The following is a 19,097-nucleotide window of genomic DNA, read 5'->3' as shown; positions in this document are numbered from 1 at the left end:
TCGGCGGGTGGCTGCTGACTGACAGTGGGGAAAATGCGAGGATTGTTTCTCTGAAAGGGCACTGCCAATGTTCTCCCACATCCTTGAAACCACCTGAGGCTGTGCTCTGTTTGTAAAGATCTCGATATCGACGAGACAATAAACCCTCCTCTTCTATCCTTCATTTTCACCATTTCCTCGATATTTTATTAACACTTCTTCCTGGGCAGTCCCATTCTTTCCCAAAACTTTCCCTTACAGAATGGTCATCAAGAAAGTCTTGTGCCTCTCGACAGGTCAAGTAAATTATATTTTTCTTCTGTACACTACCTTTAATAACCATCTCTCTTCATTAACATCCATTTCGATTCCGTCCAGCTCGTTCTTATCATTTTCCACCTAACTGACATTTCAGCAGCTTCAAGACGATTGGTTTCCAATTTACACAGCATCCAATATACACTTTCAAACAGCAATGGACTTCGTACAATTTGCTTTGCAAAGAATGTTCTGATATCTATATTCATATCTTTGGTGGTTAAAACGTTTCTCCCTTGAGATAAATGCCTGCATTGTCAATTCAATCCTCCTCTTCATTTCCACAAACCACCAGTTTTCCTCTGATTATGATACAGCGACAACAATTTTTTTTCATCTCAGCAGTTCTGACGTCATTATTTTATATTTTTATTTTATTATAAATCCAGTCATGAACTGCAAAATTTTATTAATCAGGTTATTAATTTCGGTCAACGACGAACATCTTCAGACCTCAAAATAAGCATGCTAGGGTAGCTTGACGTTCAATGTTTTCGAACTGTGCAAAATACGGAATCGTAAACCATTAAGAGCAAGAGCTTACAATGATTTCTGATACTGCATTTTGTGTGAGTTGGAAACATTGTACGCTAAGCTAACTCTGAATGCTTTTGTTTAGGTTGTAAGATGGTCATCATTGAAATTTATAACATGATTAATAAACATCTGTGGTCCACGACTGGATTTATAACAAAATAAATAATTCATGAATCTCTTGAGCACCTTACTGAGATTGTGACGCAACTCGTGAATATATATATAGGTTTTTATTTCTTCTACAGTTTGTCTTACTGCCATTACAATAGTTTCCCGTTCGCTAAATTTTAATTTCCATAGTTTCAAGTTGTGTGATAAGGTTTGTAGCATTCTATTCATTTCGTGAGTGGATTCTGCAACTATAAGGTAGTCATTACCAAATCTGATAGAACGCATGCTTTTATTCCTTCATTCCACGATTTGAATAGTTTCCCCAATGAATACAGTAAGTAATTAAGGAGACAGGTGACATCCTTGTCCAACTCCTTTTCTAATTATAGTCCCTTCCTCCACTTTAGTGATGTTTATTTTTGTGCGGTAATTCTGGTGATGGAGCTTAATCATTCTGGTAATGGGCTTAAGACTGAACGTTATGGAACACAAATCACGACGTTACTTCAGCACGGAAACACCTTCGGGCCGCGAGCAGAGGTATCGGATGAGACGGTTTCCATTGCGCTGTGGCGTGCGTGTAGGGCGGCACGTACCTGTGAGGTACTGCCTCGGGCTGGAGGTCCACGTCCAGCCGGGCCGCCCCCGGTCTCGTGGGAAGACGCAGTCGAGGCGCAGCCCGGCGCCGGGCCGCACGGAGACGCCGCCCCACGGCTGCAGCGACGCCGCCTCTGCCAACGCTCGCACCACTATGGTCGGCGGCGACGCGTCTGCCACACACACAACAAATACACTCAGTTTTTGGACTTCGTCGCCACGTCCTGCACTCAAAACTACGCTCATTATGTTCAGGGGTATGTCCGGAATTGCACAGGAATGAATGCCGTGTAAGCAAGCTGCTATCACAGTATGAAGCTTTGACTCATTGCTCGGACAGAATGACAGATGGGGGATCATATTCGACCGAGAACGATCTTGACGAGTTACGCGCGACCAGTGAAAGGTGTATGTCATTGCAATATTTAGCACCTCAGACTCGTATGGGAGTAAAGTACCGACTGAAGCCATGCAAAGAAACTGTAGCAGATCGACTGACCAATTCAGTTGCTACTGCTGGATGTCATTGCTACGACCGGCTGTTGCAATTAGTCCATTATAGAGACCTATGTTAAAATTTTCTTGCTTTATGATAAAGCTTGGCTCAATAGGTACTACCTATCGTTTAAAGTAACTCACAATCCTGGCACACGCCCGTAGCCGGTCCGTAATCTTGCGTTCTCCTGCATGCACTGTGTTGGTCTAAAAACTGTCAGGAAGGTAGGACATCGATCCTGCAAATCGCACAAGCAGCACTCTCTGGCTTCCATATCTACAGAGATCTCCGATATAACTAAACAGAATCTTGGTAACGACTGTTCTGTGAGATCACCTACTCAGATATACGCGGCCATGTCTCTTTAGAAAAAAAAAGTAGGTTCTGAATGATAATCTCCACCGCGCATAGACTGCAATAGCCAGTTGCAATTTGATGTGCAGCAAGAGCACTTAAATTGATCAGTCATGGAGTAATAGCGTACTTATGATTATGATTTAATCCGCTTCTAACCGCCATCACCCTTATTTCTCTGAAAATAACTTTACAATTGTTACGACACGTAATATACAATACCCGAAACGTACGTAACACAACACGGGGTAACGTAACGACACTCAGATAACAAAAAAATGGTTCAAATGGCTCTGAGCACTATGGTATTTAATAGCGGAGGTCATCAGTCCCCTTGAACTTGGAACTACTTAAACCTAACTAATCTAAGGACATCACACACGTCCATGCCCGAGGCAGGATTCGAACCTGCGACCTTAGCGGTCGCTCGGTTTCAGACTGAAGTGCCTAGAACCGGTTGGCCACTCCAGCCGGCAGACACTCAGATCAAACAGTGCTCGGGGATGTAGCTGCCGTCGGTGCTGGAACGCTTCAGCAAACCTGCGTTGTGTTGCTCCATCATTGCATTCAGTGAAACCACAAACGAGGAGGATACCGACCAATTCCTCATCAGTAGAGCTATCCATACAGAGGTGTATCACTGTCAACGTACAATTAAAGCTTGCGGAAAAACGAACCTAAGACAGAATCGAGTAGCACTGAATGCAGGCTTCGAGGTCATGAGTAAAATGCGTTTGTAACAGCACATAGCTTGAGTGAATGAAAACTGGACATGGGACACAAAGCGCTTACCGTCGGCATTTCACTTTTTTTTCAATTTAATTTTTCTACAGTTTTTGGACCTGTTATCTGGAATCTCTAAACATGTCGCACATATTCAATAATCTTGGTGATACATACAATGATATATTTGAATATAGTGATAAAAAATGTTAACAGTAACCATTTGTAATATTAATGCAAAAACAAAATAAAATATTGAAAAAATATCAATTGAAAATATATATAGCATAAAATAAAAGGAATTAGGTCAAGTTACAAAGTAAATAATTTCAGCTTGTATTACGAGATATGTTACTGGTTCCCTCAGAGTAACTCGAGGTCTGCCGACTACCAACGACTACACACACACACACACACACACACACACACACACACACACAGAGAGAGAGAGAGAGAGAGAGAGAGAGAGAGCCGTGCGTGTATTTCAGTATCTGTGTTAATGTTATCATCAGGAAGGAGGGCGATTAGCCGATTAGCAGATCTTCTGCTGATTTCCTCCATCCAGCCGTCATCGAGCCACAATCTTCACAAATTGTAGATATTACAGTAGATTCCATAATCTTTTCCGTCAGTAACTTATATCGTCTCCTCCACTTCCACAATATGTCAAACTGCAGTTGCCTTCGTAGAAACTTCTCCCACTGTATTCTTCCAGTTTCCTATAGCAACGTTTCGTAGCATATCTTCCTTTCCCTGTATTTATGGAGGCTAGCAATGAACTCTGATTGCCATGAAGTACGTTGATAAACTTTACTTCTTGATCTTGATATTCGCCTCAGGTTCTGTACTCAAAACTACAGTCATTATATTTGGGGGCATTCATGTGCGATGCAGAGAGAAATCTCCGGAACTGGGCTCCAAGAGATTGCAGTGTGACTTTTTACGATTTTATTAGGGATATGACTGTTCTGTGGTCCTTGCAAGAGTTCGTGTAGTAGCTGTGTACCTCAGGCTGCACATTCCGGAAGTGATACCGTTGTAAATGATGCATATAGGCAAGTTTAGCTAGTGTCCCTCTATTATCTCTATGAGCCGTGGCTGGCTCATGTTGTGTCTTGGATTAAACCTTGGTTGCCTGTCTGTGTTTAGTCTTCTGCAGTTATAGCAATTATGCTGTTATCCTCTCTCTCCATGAGTGGCAGCAGTGGTGTGTATCGATATTCGCACCTTCTATCTTTGTCCTGGCGCCTATAGTTCCCGGCTGGGCGGAGTGCGACCAGTTGGTCGGTTGGCGTGGAGCAGCGAGGAGATCTCCACGGCGTGTAGTTTGGCCAGGACTGCTGGCGTTATCTATGTGGTGTCGGAGTGTGTGGTGCTGTTCCCATTGCTACGAGGTCTGTGGCTCACCGGTCCTGGACACAAAAGTTGAGTTTTGACTTAATCTCCCACCAAGTCACGACTGTTCACATTGTGTCGTTTGGATTTCGTTGTTGGCTGTTGGGATATTCCCGCGAGCTGCCTTATGGCCGTTAACTTCTGGTTACCTGTCCTGGCCGTTGACATCAATTCAGGCAGTGTATTTTCCTCATCGTGTTGTCACTGTCCAGCACGGTGTGTAGTTTGACTGCTCAGTGAATAATGGGTTGTGGGCGCCAGTACTTTCTACGTTGTTACATTGAACTCCCTGTTGTGGGCTGGTCAGGTGGAGTGGAAGTTATCTTGTCAGTGGATCCGTTTACTGTCTGTCGGTTGGGTTGTCGTCGGATCGAAAATGGCTGGGCTGACTGCCTGTCTCACCTAAGCGAGCGTTAGTGATTTAATTCCAAGAGTACCCTCAGAAACTTCTGAACAAATAAGAAAAGGCAGTACACCCAACGGCACTCAGAAACTTCTGAGTGCCGTTGGGTGTACTGCCTTTTCTTATTTGTTCTTGTTGTTTGTATTTGTATGGCTTCTAGCTGATTCTAAATTAAGGTTGTTTTGCTCTTAAGGTGTATGATTGTTTGGGCCTTCAGCCTAATTTAAGGAAAAGTTTTGAGTAAGGACTTTGGCCTTTTCTAAGAATTTAATTTTTTTGACTCTTAAGTGATGGGCTTTCAGCCGATTTTGAATTTAAGTTGTTTTGCTCTTAAGGAGTCAGATTGCTTGGTCCTTGAGCCTAATTAAAGAACTATTTTAATGTAAGGCCTTTGGCCTTTTTAAAATTTATTTTGGTTTGAGTAGTAAGTGTTGGGCCTTCAGCCGATTTTTAAATTAAAGTTGTTTTGCTCTTAGGGTGCTGGTTGTTTGGGCCTTCAGCTTAATTAAAGAACTTTCTTAAGATAAGGCCTTTTGTCTTTTAAAAATTTAATTTCGGTTTGAATCTTAATTGAAAGAACTGATTTAAAATAAGCCCTTCTGTCTTTTAAGCTTCTGACTTTGATTTGAGTCTCAAGTTATTGGCTTTCAGCTGATTTTAAATTAAAGTGGTTGTATGGCGTATTCAGACCGTTATTAAGTTACAAAAATTAATCTCGTGTCTCCTTTTTAAAAAAATTCTTGGCTCTTATAATGTTAGGTCAAATAAATAAAGTTGTATGTTCGAGTGTAACTGTCAGCCGCTTATTTTGGCCCCTTTCCACAATTTAAACTACCTGTCCTGTCCTGATGGTTTAGGAAGGCGTCTTACGCCACTTTCTCCTTCGATGACAATTACATTGTGTTCACTGGATGTCAGATATGGAGCACCTGCAAAATATTAATCTTAGCTGCTGCCATGGGATTTGCTAAAGTGACATCTGCACATACTCATCGCTCGAATATGCTCTACTGCCCTTCTAGCTTTGAAACAGGGGTCCAGTCCCTCCATTGTATCCACTAGTACCTCAGGAAAAATGTGGAGAAATCGAAGAAGAAGTGATTGTTGGAAGGACTGACTGAGCATAAAGGAAAGCAAAAGACCCTTTGGAGAAATTAACAGCAAGGGTGGTAACATTAAGAGTACAACCGGAGTTCCACTGCTAAATGCAGAGGTGAAAGAGGATAAGTGGAAAGAGTACAGTGAAGGTGTCTATAAGGGGGAGGATTTCTCTGGCGTGATAGAAGAAGAAAAGTAGTCAGTTTAAAAGAGTAGGGAATCCAGTATTAGAATCAGAATTTAAGAGAGCATTGGAGGACTTAAGATCAAAAAAGCCAGAAGGGGTAGAAAACATTCGATCATAATTTCTAAAATCAATGGGGAAAGTGGCAACAGAACTCTGTTATATAGAATGTACGAGTCTGGCGGCATACCGTCTGACTTTCCGAAGAACATCATCCACGATATTCCGAAGACTGCAACAGCTGACAAGTGTGACAATTATCGCTCAATCAGATTAACAGAACAGGCATCTAAGTTGCTGACAATTATAATATACAGAAGAATGAAAAAGAAAATTGACCATCAGTTTGTCTCCACGAAGGGTAAAGGCATCAGAGAGGCAATTCTGACACTGCGGTTGATAATGGAGGCAATACTAAAGAAAAATCAAGACACCTTCATAGGTTTTGTCGACCTGGAAAAAGTGTTCGAAAATGTAAAATTGCGCAAGATGTTCAAAATTCTGAGAAAAATAGGGGTAAGCTATAGGGAGAGACGGGTAATATACAAGATGTACAAGAGCCAGGAGGGAATAATAAGAGTGGACGCCCAAGAATGAAGTGATCGGATCAAAAAGGGTGTAAGATTTGGCTGTAATCTTGAAAGTGGAGAAATATTACATGATCTGCTGAATGAAATGAACACTGTAGTGAGTACAGAATATGAATTGAGCGTAAATCGCAAAAAAGACGAAAATAATGAGTAGTAGCAGAAATGGAAACAGCGACAATTTAATTTGAGGGTGGATGTTAACGAAGTAGGTGAAGTTAAGAAATTTTACTACCTAGGCAGCAAACTAACCATTGGGAGACGGAGCAACGACGACTTCAAAAAAAGACTAAAGCAGGCAAAAAAGATGCTCGTGGCCAAGAGAAGTCTATTCGTATCAGACATAGATCTTAATAAGAGGAAGAAATTTCTGAGAATGTACGTATGGAGTACAGCATTCTGTGGTAGTGAAATACGGACTGCGGGAAAACCGGAACAGAAGAAAATCGAAACATTTGAGATGTGGTGCTAGAGAGGAATGTTGAAAATTAGGTAGACTAATATGGTATGGAGTGAGGAGGTTCTGCGCTGAACCGGAGAGGATAGGAATATGTGGAAAACACTGTCAAGGGAAGGGACAGCATCATAGGACATATCTGAAGATCAGGGAATGACTTCCATGGTACTAGAGGGAGCAGAAACTTATAGGGAAAAAACTGTAGTGGGACACAGAGATTGAACTACATCCAGAAAATAACTTAGGGCATATGTTGCAAGTGCTGTTCTGAGATTAAGAAATTGGCACAGGTGAGGAATTCGTGGCAGGACGCATCAAACCATACAGCATGTATATGTTTGCTACAGTCCACTTTGTCTACACGTCCTTCGCTTCTATTGTGACTTTGTGGTTTACTGTCTATGTTTATACTCTCTATGCTTAAGCTTACTGATTGTTCAGCTTCACATACACAAAACTGCTTCTGCTCAAGTTCGTTTATCATGCAGCACATCTTTGTCTGCATCATTACACATTTAAGAGTTGTCTTCAAAGTTCCTTTTGCAACTGCTGTCTCTAATCTCTTCATGAAATTCATGAAGTCAAGGTGCTGCTTGTTAATAAACTGTGTCGTGATTGGCGCTGGATGTTCGTCAAAGTGTGGCACTCTTTTCCCTGGCAGTATAATCTCAAGTTGTTGACGCCAGGCTATGGCACGACATCAGTTCCTGGCTATTGTCGACGGGGAATTCCGCTTCCGTTACCTCTGCAACGTGTCTTTTGTTACTTGCTTTACATGCATTAGACACAGAATTGCCTATTCAACGTTTGCTAATAGTTTGGATGGATCTATAGGCTATGCTAGCTATTTCACGTTCTAAAAGCATTACATAAGTTGCATAGTATTTCGTAGCTGAGACATTTTCTGTTTTGTTTCAACAAAGAATGCAGAAAGGTTTCTCGTTGATTTTTGTGCATGCACTATCCTGGTGACCATTTGCTCCACAGTGGGAGCTCATTCGTTCCTTACACTTGCGTATATAAAGTTTCGTGTGTTTTTTATAAATTTAATTATGATCGAACCATGTATATCATGAATCAATTCCTAAGCAACATGTAAACAAAACACAGTGCGGGAAATGGTTTGTTTATCATAAAAGTAGGCCACATACGATCGTTATATTAAGTTACGTAGTAGAGAAACTCTTTCAGGGCCGGCCGCGATGGTCTAGCGGTTCTAGGCGCTCAGTCCGGAACCGCGTGACTGCTACGGTCGCAGGTTCGAATCCTGCCTCGGGCATGGATGTGTGTGATGTCCTTAGGTTAGTTAGGTTTAAGTAGTTCTAAGCGGCCAAATACAGGGCATATGGTAAACTAACATACGCAAACAGCGACAAACGTCGGTAAGCCCCTGCATCTCAACAACACTAATTGGCGAGCACCAGCTGCTATTAGAGCCGACCAACAGGCCACAGCAGGGACACCGACGAGCTCGCCCACAGACGCACAAACAATCTGCCAACATTCCCTCACACTGTGCTTCCGGTATATGACCTATCGGACACAAGATCGATAACAAACCTAACTTTTGCAGGTTGCTGACGCTGAACGAGGACTCCGTACCAGCACGCAGCGCCAGCCGCCGAGCAGCACAAACGCACAACGTCAAGGTATTGACATGCATCATACCCACTACTAACAAAGCCTATCCTTGCACAACCTATCGCCGGCAGCAAGACAACCGCTACTGCTCTTACCACCCGACCTAACTATCGCAGAGGTTTTTTCCTTTGGCTCTTGCCTTGGCACTTTTTTTCCTCTGCCCTTAAAACCGCTACCCTTCGTCAGATTTCGACCAATCTATCTCCAGATGAGCGCGTATTAATGGTTAATATTAACCAGACGTACGCAAACATCGCAGTACCCACATCCTTCGACACCTCACTTTAGTGAATACTAACCCTTATGCAGAGATGGCAGTAAACCTTTTGTCATGCCGGTGTGGGCGTGAAGGGGCTCCACCTCTATTTAGAAAAAAGGGGACTGATGACCAGAGATGTTAAGCCCCATGGTGCTCAGAGCCAAACTCTTTCAGGAATCCACAAATAACCGTTCTTCTGATTCTAAACACTTCCGCGATTCATGTTCCCCACCTGGAGAAGGCGAGAATATAAGCACTTCTACTGAAATTCAGAGGGCTCTTTGCGTGCAAAGTGGTGGAGAGCACACTGTAAGAATCGTCTGTACGTTAAAAAATGTTCATAATAAAATAACTCAGCAATATAAGACTTTTTGAAACGAATTTGATAGGACTTTCAAGGAACTATAGATCAAAAAGGCTATAGGAAAACTGTTTAATTACCAAAACAGAAATGCTCATCAGGCAAAAGAATTTTTGCAGTAATTAAAATTTGAGTCGTCCATATCAGAAGTACAAAACTGATGCAGAAGAGAGAGGAATAGCTGTAAAGAGTACGCGGAGACCCTCTACGAGAAGACGGGAGAGGAGGGGCGAACATAAGAAGTCATGGTTGTCGATTTGGGAATTGCAGGGCGGCGTGTTCCAGTTCGAGTGACCACTCACAGACAGGCGGGCGCCTATGTGTGCAGGTGGACTGTGGCTGGCAAACAACTGAAGCAAAGGCATTGACGCAGCAGGGACAACAGAAAAGATGCAAGATGTTTGCAATTTTGGAGAAAATAGGTATGCAGAACAAGGAAAAGCAGGCAACTCCTACTTCGAACCGGATTCAGAGAAATTTATTCCCCATCTTTTCCTCAGTCTGAATTTGTTCTATTTCTTTAGTGATCAACGACTGGTTTCTAAACAGTATTATTTCCTCGTGTTGCGCTGTAACTAATGCACCGCCGCCCCTGTTATAGTTTCTGACGCCCGAATCTCCTCCAGATGGCTTTTCGACCATTCGGAGCCCTCATTGAATTATGAACAACTGCGCCATTGGCAGACGCGGCAGCCCAACGTCATTGTTCTCACGTCCAATGAAAACGTATAGACTATGTCATCAAAAGTATCTGGACACCGGGTTGAAAAAGACTTACAAGTCCGTGGTGCCCTCCATCGGCAACGCTGGAGTTCAGTATGGTGTTGGTCGACCCTTAGCCTTGATGACAGCATCCACTCTCGCAGGCATACGTGCTGGAAGGTTTCTCGGAGGATGTCAGCCCATTCTTCATGGAGTGTTGCACTGAGGAGAGGTATCGATGTCGGTCGGTGAGGCCCGGCAAGAAGTTGGCATTCCAAAACATCGCGAAGCTGTTCTGTAGGCTTCAGGTCAGGACTCTGTGCAGGCCAAGCCATTATAGGGATGTTATTGTCGTCCAACCACAACGGCAATGGCCATGCGTTATGGACAGGTGCTCGATAATGTTGAAAGATGCAAGCGCCATCTCCGAATAGCTCTTCAACAGTGGGAAGCCAGAAGGAGCTAAAAACATCAAAGTAGGCCTGTGCTATGATAGTCCCACCCAAAAGAACCAGTGGTGCAAGTCCCCTTCATGAAAAACACGACCACACCATAACACCACCGCCTCCCAATATTACTGTTGGCACTACACACGCTGGCAGAAGACGTTCACCGGGCATTCACCACACTTACACCCTACCATAGGATCGCCTGGTTGCGTACCGTGATTCGTGACTCCACACAACGTTTTCCCACTGTTCAGTCGTCCAGTGTTTATACGCCTTACACCAAGTGAGGTGTCGTTTGGCATTTACCGGCGTCACGTGTGGCTCATAAGCAGCCGGTCGACAGTGAAATCCAAGTTTTCTCACCTTCCGCCTAACTGTCATGGTACTTGCAGTGGATTTTGATGCAGTTTGGAATTCCTGTGTGACGGTCTGGATAGACGTCTGCCTATTAAACATTACGAGCTTCTTCAACTGTCGGCGGTCTCTTTTATTCAGCATATGAGGTCTGCTTGTACGCTTTTGCGCTGTACGTGTCCCTTCACGCTTGCACTTCACTATCACGTCGTAAACAGTGGACGTAGGGACGTTTAGGTGTTAGGAAATCTCGTGTACAGAGGTATGAGACAAGTGACAATCACCTGACTCCGTTCCAAGTACTTCCGCAGAGCGACCCATTCTTCTCTCTCAAGATGTCTAATGAATATTGAGGTCGCTGACACGGAGTACCTGACAGTAGGTGGCAGCACAAGGCACCTAATATGAAGTCGTATGTTTTTGGGGTGTCCGGATACTTTTGATCACATAGTGTAAATGGCAAAGAGTTTATAGGAAGTCCACCAACAAAAACAGGTATTTAGACACCGCTCGGTGCCACCGTCCAACGAAAATCAAACCGCTTTGAACTCTGCCTTCATATGCACTCCACATCAGTGACGGTATGAGCTTGCGATCCAAGCTAGATTTCCTTAGCTAAACATTTAGAGACTACGGCTATGACTACGTTCCCGTAAAAAAGGTTTCGAATGAAGCGGTAATAATAATAAAGCCATGAAGAAGAACAAGGTTGTTTTCACACGTTCTATTTGTTCCTACAGTGATAGAGTACATGGCCTCAGTCTTCCGAGAGAATAGTATAAGGGGTACATATTTCAGACAGTTCAAGAAGACCAACAACGAACGTGAGTGACCATCTCCACACTGTGGGAATACGTGAAGTGATATGCAGCTGTGGCAAAACACTTAAAAGCGAGTAGATCTTCTTTTCTGAAATCGGTGCGAAAGAGGAGCTGCCATCCACTGTTTGAAAAGTTATAGTTTAAATAATAAATGTAATAGACCAATTAAATCTATTAACTTAAAATTTCCAGTGCAGGTAGTCGCATTGTATCGCACTTCTACCTTCGTTGCATGAAGCGTGACACTGACAGTACTTGAACAAACCGTAGTTTTGCAGATAATGGCGAGAGAGCTGCCCCCGAAGCTAAGGCTGATAAAAGTGCGTCAATTTTTGCCGTTAGATGAAGCATCGAGCCTGGCGGCGACAGTCATGCTAACAGTAATAGCGCTCCATTTTACCAACAGTAGGGCACCCTCGCCATTGCCGTAGGCAAAACAAGAGTCAGGGGCAGTTCTTTCAAGTCACTCCCCCCCATCACATGAGTTGATCGGGCCATGACTCAGCTTAGATGTTCGAAAGGCGCCAGTATTTCGCAGTTCGTTTTCCGTAGTCCGTGACTGTCCACAGGCTCACTCTCCAGCCGCCGGCGGGTCGGCATGTGAGTAGCTTCCACGAGATGAGCCGTGCCGTTATTACTCTCCCTTGTTGCATACTACATTTCCATCCGCGTTAGGCTGCAGCAGAGCAATGACCTGTAAGCGGCTTTCTTCCTCTGTATGTATGTATGTGTGTGTGTGTGTGTGTGTGTGTGTGTGTGTGTGTGTGCGCCTTTGTTGTACCGCTTTATTTAATTTAAGTGGACACATTGCCCACAGCTAGGTGCAAACGTGGTTCTGGCAGCCCAACGATGTACTGTTTTCTGAACTCCGTAATAGAATTCTGGTACCCTTTTCCCAATGAAAAATACAAGGGATGGATGAAAATGTGGAGACACCAAAAGTATTATTATTCGTCACAATCCTCTTCAAGGACCATCGCTTACAGTCACTCGACTCACACTTCCGTCCGCATTGTGATTTAGTGGATGAAGTTTTTCCTATTTCACTATGTTGTTTGCTCTGGACTTCAGTCCTGAGATTGGTTTGATGCACCTCTCCATGCTACTATATTCTCTGCAAGCTTCTTCATCTCCCCGTACCTACTGCAACCTACGTTCTGAATCCGCTTAGTGTATTCATTTCATGGTCTCCCTCTATGATTTTTACCCTCCACGCTGCCCTCCAATACTAAGATGGTGATCTCTGGATGCCTCAGAACATGTCCCACCAACCGATCCCATCTTCTTGTCAAGTTGTGCCACAAACTCCTCTTCTCCCGTATTCTATTCAATACCTCCTCATTTGTTATGTGATCCACCCATCTAATCTTGAGCATTATTATATAGCACCACATTTCAAAAGCTTCTATCTCTTCTTGTCCAAACTATTTATCGTCCATGTTTGACTTAAATATGTGGCTACAATCCATACAAATACTTTCAGAACGACTTCCTGACACTTACATCTATACTCGATGTTAACAAATTTCTGTTCTTCAGAAACGCTTTCCTTGCCATTGCCAGTCTACATTTTATATCTACTTCGACCACCATCAGCTATTTTGCTCGCCCAATAGCAAAACTCCTTTACTACTTTGTGTCTCGTTTCCTAATCTAATTCCGTCAGCATCATCTGACGTAATTTGTCTACATTCCATTATCCCCGTTTTGCTTTTGTTGATGTTCATCTTATGTCCTCCTTTCAAGACACTGTCCATTCCGTTCAACTGCTCTTCCAAGTCCTTTGCTGTCTCTGACAGAATTACAATGTCATCGGCGAACCTCGAAGTTTTTATTTCTTCTCCATGGATTTTAATACCTACTCCGAATTTTTGTTTTGTTTCCTTTACTGCTTGAATAAGATCGGGGAGAGGCTACAGCCCTGTCTCACTCCCTTCCCAACCGCTGCTTCCATTTCATGCCCCTCGACTCCTATAACTGCCATCTGGTTTCTGTACAAATTGTAAATAGCCTTTCTCTCCCTTTAATTTACTCCTGCCACCTTCATAATTTGAAAGACGATATTCCAGTCAACATTGTCAAAAGCTTTCTCTAAGTCTACAAATGCTAGAAACGTAGGTTTGCCTTTCCTTAATATAGCTTCTAAAACAATTCGTAGGGTCAATATTGCCTCACGTGTTCCAATATTTCTACGGAATCCAAACTGATCTTCCCCGAGATCGGCTTCTACCAGTTTTTCCATTCGTCTGTGAAGAATTCGCGTAAATGTTTTGAAGCTGAGACTTATTAAACTGATAGTTCTGTAATTTTCACATCTGTCAACACCTGCTTTCTTTGGGATTGGAATTATTATATTCTTCTTTATATCTGAGGGTATTTCGCCCGTGTCACACATCTTGCTCACCAGATCGTAGAGTTTTGTCGCGGCTGGCTTTCCCAAGGCTGTCAGTAGTTCTAATGGAATGTTGTTTACTCCCGGGGCCTTATTTCGACTCATGTCTTTCAGTGCTCTGTCAAACTCTTCACGCAGTATCGTATCTCCCGTTTCATCTTCATCTACATCCTCTTCCATTTCCATAGTATTGTCCTCAAGTACATCGCCCTTGTATAGACCCTCTATATACTCCTTCCACCTTACTGGTTTTCCTTCTTTGCTTAGAACTGGGTATCCATCTGACCTCTTGATACTCATACAAGTGGTTCTCTTTTCTCCAAAAGCTCTTTAATTTTGCTGTAGGCAGTATCTATCTTACCCCTAGTGAGATACGCCTTTACATCCGTGCATCCTCTAACCATCCCTGATTAGCCATTTTGCACTTCCTGTCTATCTCATTTTTGAAACGTTTGTATTCCGTTTTGCCTGTTTCATTTACTGCATTTTTTATATTTTCTCCTTTCATCAATTATATTCAGTATTTTTTCTGATACCTGAGGATTTCTACTAGCCCTCGTCTTTTTACCTACTTGATCCTCTGCTGGCTTCACAACTTCATCCCTCGAAGCTACCCATTATTCTTCTGGTGTATTTCTTTCCCCCATTTCTGTCAATTGTTCCCTTATGCTCTCCCTGAAAGTCTGTACAACCTCTGGTTTAGTCAGATTATCCAGGTCCCATCTCCTTAAATTCTCACCTTTTTACAGTTTCTTCAGTTTTAATCTCTAGTTCGTAACTAATAGATTGTGGTCAGAGTCCACACCTGCACCTGGAAAAGTCTTACATTTTAAAACCTGATTCCTGAATCTCTGTCTTACCATTATATAATCCATCTGATACCATCCAGTATCTCCAGGCTTCTTGCATGTATACAACCATCTTTCATGATTCTTGAACCAAGTGTTAGCCATGATTAAGTTATACTCTGTTAGAAATTCTACCAGGCGGCTTCCTCTTTCATTTCTTATCCTCAATCCATATTCACCTACTATGTTTCCTTCTGTGCCTTTTCCTACTATCGGATTCCAATCACCCATAACTATACAATTTTCGTCTCCCTGCTTTCCCTATATGAGGTTTCTATTCGGTACGGTACCCCTTGAAACACCAAACACTTCAGCCAGCCGCCATGGCCGAGTGATTTTAGGTGCTTCAGTCCGGAACCGCGCTGCTGCTGAGGTGGCTGGTTCGAATCCTGCCTCGGGCATGGATGTGTGTCATATCCTTAGGTTAGTTAGGTTTAAGTAGTGCTAAGTCTAGGGGTCTGATGACCTCATATGTCAAGTCCCAAAGTGCTCAGAGCCATATTTGAACCAAACACCTCAGCTTGCGGAAGCACCCACCATACGAGCACCAACGGGTCACTATGGTTCAGATTCACTCGGCTCCGACAAAGTGACCCACAGTTACACAGAACAATGTTCCGAACACGACCGACACTTGCACTGTATTGGGGACATTCCAGCAATGCCGTTTGTCGTCAAATAAAACAGTGCAGCCTTCAGGCTTGCCCAGCTCATGGATTCATGTGCAAGCATGAATTTCTCGCGGTGTTACGTTATTTTTGCTCAACTTACGTAAATCTTGTCATTGTGGCCAGTAACGGCGGCAAAGTGGATATACCTTATTGATTGCAAGATAACGTCAGTATCAGTGTAATTACAGAACGTGAACGTCCCTTGCAAGCAGGCTGACCAATCCTCATTTCGTGTGTAAGGGTTAAATTATTCAATCGTATTATTACACTTGGATAGCGTCTGTCCTTTTGGACATACATGTGCGAAAGAACGGACACCATCTATATGTAATGTATGTGTGGGGGGACGTTACGATGTTTAGTGCTGATGCACAACATTATCCGAAACCTTGCGGGAATACAAGCTGCGATCAGTGGATAGTGGGCCCTAACCTGTAGCATCCGGCATACCCAGGTTTCGGTAGTACGGGGTACGTGCTCGGACAGGCAAGGCGGTTACGACGGCCTCTCTCGTAAAGCGGGGGATTTTCTACGCCCGGGGACTGGGTGTTTGTGTTGTCCTCATCCGTCATCTCGTAAAGTGGGAATCAATTTTCGACTCCCGGTCCAGCACAGATTTTCACTTGTCGCCGCTGGGTTCGCTCAATGTTGCACTGCAGCTACAAGTCGAATATTTATTTCGTCATGTATTAATAATATTAGCTGCGTCTCATTTTATTACACTTGCACGACAACACCTTAACCACTTGTCAGCTACATAATCAATTTTTCCTCCACCCTTCCACACTGGAGGCGAGACTGGGAGGACAATAAAATAGTGTGTTAAAGAGCACGAATACGACTCAAGTTTCAGATAAAAAGCAAACTGGGAGGTAGTGAATCACCAAGGAGAATGTGACCTTGTTATTGATTTTAAGAATTTACAAGTACTTGCTTGAGAAAAGGATACCTATAGAAGGCCACCCAGTGACGCAGTTTCAATATTGGAGAATGAGTACAATTTAGATAGATGATGATGATCGTTTTTGGGTTCTGGAGGGCTCAACTGCGCGGTCATCAGCGCCCGCACACGTTCCCAATCTGTACACAGTCCAATCTAGCCACGTTTATGAATGATGATGGAATGATGAGAGCAACACAGATACCCAGTCTCAGGGCAGAGAAAATTCGCTACCCGGCCGGAAATCGAATCCGGAACTCCGTGATCCAGAGATAGCAACGATAGCCACTAGACCACGAGCTGCTGACAGTTCAATAGAGATAGTGGCTACAGGTATCCGTATATGTGGTTCTTTCGGTCCTCAGACTACTGACTGGTTTGATGCGGCCCGCCACGAATTCCTCGCCAGTGCTAACCTCTTCATCTCAGAGTAGCATTTGCAACCTACGTCCTCAATTATTTGCTTGACGTATTCCAATCTCTGTCTTCCTCTACCGTTTTTGCCCTCTACAGCTCCCTCTAGTACAATGGAAGTCATTCCATCATGTCTTAGCAGATGTCCTATCATCCTGTCCCTTCTCCTTATCAGTGTTTTCCTTATATTCCTTTCCTCTCCGATTCTGCGTAGAACCTCCTCATTCCTTACCTTGTATTTTAATTCCACTCCTGAACCTTTCCTTTATTTCCATAATTGCTTCCTCGATGTACAGATTGAAGAATAGCAGCGAAAGGCTACAGCCTTGTCTTACACCCTTATTAATACGAGCACTTCGTTCTTGATCGTCCACTCTTATTATTCCCTTTTGGTTGTTGTACATATTGTATATGACACGTCTCTCTCTATCGCTTACCCCTACTTTTTTGAGAAGCTTGAACAGCTTGCACCATTTTACATTGTCGAACGCTTTTTCCAGGTCGACAAATCCTATGAACGTGTCTTGATTTTTCTTTAGCCTTGCTTCCATTATTAGCCGTAACGTCAGAATTGCCTCTCTCGTGCCTTTACTTTTCCTAAAGCCAAACTGATTGTCGCCTAGCGCATTCTCAATTTTCTTTTCCATTCTTCTGTATATTATTCTTGTAAGCAGCTTCGATGCAGGAGCTGTTAAGCTGATTGTGCGATAATTCTCGCACTTGTCAGCTCTTGCCGTCTTCGGAATTGTGTGGATGATGTTTTTCCGGAAGTCAGATGGTATGTTGCCAGACTCATATATTCTACACACCAATGTGAATAGTCGTTTTGTTACCACTTCCCCTAGTGATTTTAGAAATTCTGATGGAATGTTATCTATCCCTTCTGCCTTATTTGACCGTAAGTCTTCCAAAGCTCTTTGAAATTCCGATTCTAATACTGGATCCCCTATCTCTTCTAAATCGACTCCTGTTTCTTCTTCTATCACATCAGACAAATCTTCCACCTCATAGAGGCTTTCAATGTATTCTTTCAATCTATCTGCTCTCTTCTCTGCATTTAACAGTGGAATCCCCGTTGCACTTTTAATGTTACCACCGTTGCTTTTAATGTCACCAAAGGTTGTTTTGACTTTCCTGTATGCTGAGTCTGTCCTTCCGACAATCATATCTTTTTCGATGTCTTCACATTTTTCCTGCAGCCATTTCGTCTTAGCTTCCCTGCACTTCCTATTTATTTCATTTCTCAGCGACTTGTATTTCTGTATTCCTGATTTGTCCGGAATATGTTTGTACTTCCTCCTTTCATCAATCAACTGAAGTATTTCTTCTGTTACCCATGGTTTCTTCGCAGCTACCTTCTTTGTACCTATGTTTTCCTTCCAAATTTCTGTGATGGCCCTTTTTAGAGATGTCCATTCCTCTTCAACTGTGCTGCCTACTGCGCTATTCCTTATTGCTGTATCTATAGCGTTAGAGAACTTCAAACGTATCTCGTCATTCCTCAGAATTTCCGTATCCCACTTCTTTGCATATTGATTCTTCCTGATTAATGTCTTGAACTTCAGCCTACTCTTCATCACTACTATATTGTGATCTGAGTCTATATCTGCTCCTGGGTACGCCTTACAATCCCATATCTGATTTCGGAATCTCTGTCTGACCATGATGTAATCTAATTGAAATCTTCCCGTATCTCCTGGCCTTTTCCAAGTATACCTCCTCCTCTTGTGATTCTTGAACAGAGTATTCGCTATTACTAGCTGAAACTTGTTACAAAACTCAATTAGTCTTTCTCCTCTTTCATTCCTTGTCCCAAGCGCATACTCTCCTGTAACCTTTTCTTCTACACCTTCCCCTACAACTGCATTCCAGTCGCCCATGACTATTAGATTTTCGTCCCCCTTTACATACTGCATTACCCTTTCAATATCCTCATACACTTTCTCTATCTGTTCATCATCAGCTTGCGACGTCGGGATGTATACCTGAACTATCGTTGTCGGTGT

The 19,097-nt window shown here is 43.1% G+C and overlaps 1 protein-coding gene across 1 annotated transcript in view; it reads right to left on the bottom strand.

Moving 5' to 3' along the window:
- LOC126353908 (uncharacterized) overlaps positions 1 to 19,097 on the bottom strand; it is a 560,381-nt gene that overhangs the window by 132,896 nt on the left and 408,388 nt on the right. Inside the window, exon 4 of the mRNA XM_050003141.1 lies at positions 1,542 to 1,715. Coding sequence (XP_049859098.1) covers positions 1,542 to 1,715 — 174 coding nt within the window. The remainder of the gene's footprint in view (positions 1 to 1,541; positions 1,716 to 19,097) is intronic.

Source organism: Schistocerca gregaria, chromosome 1 (assembly GCF_023897955.1).
Source record: "Schistocerca gregaria isolate iqSchGreg1 chromosome 1, iqSchGreg1.2, whole genome shotgun sequence".
Lineage (NCBI taxonomy): Eukaryota > Metazoa > Arthropoda > Insecta > Orthoptera > Acrididae > Schistocerca > Schistocerca gregaria.
Note: the sequence above shows the minus strand (reverse complement) of the source record. Positions and strands in the feature narration are given on the sequence as shown.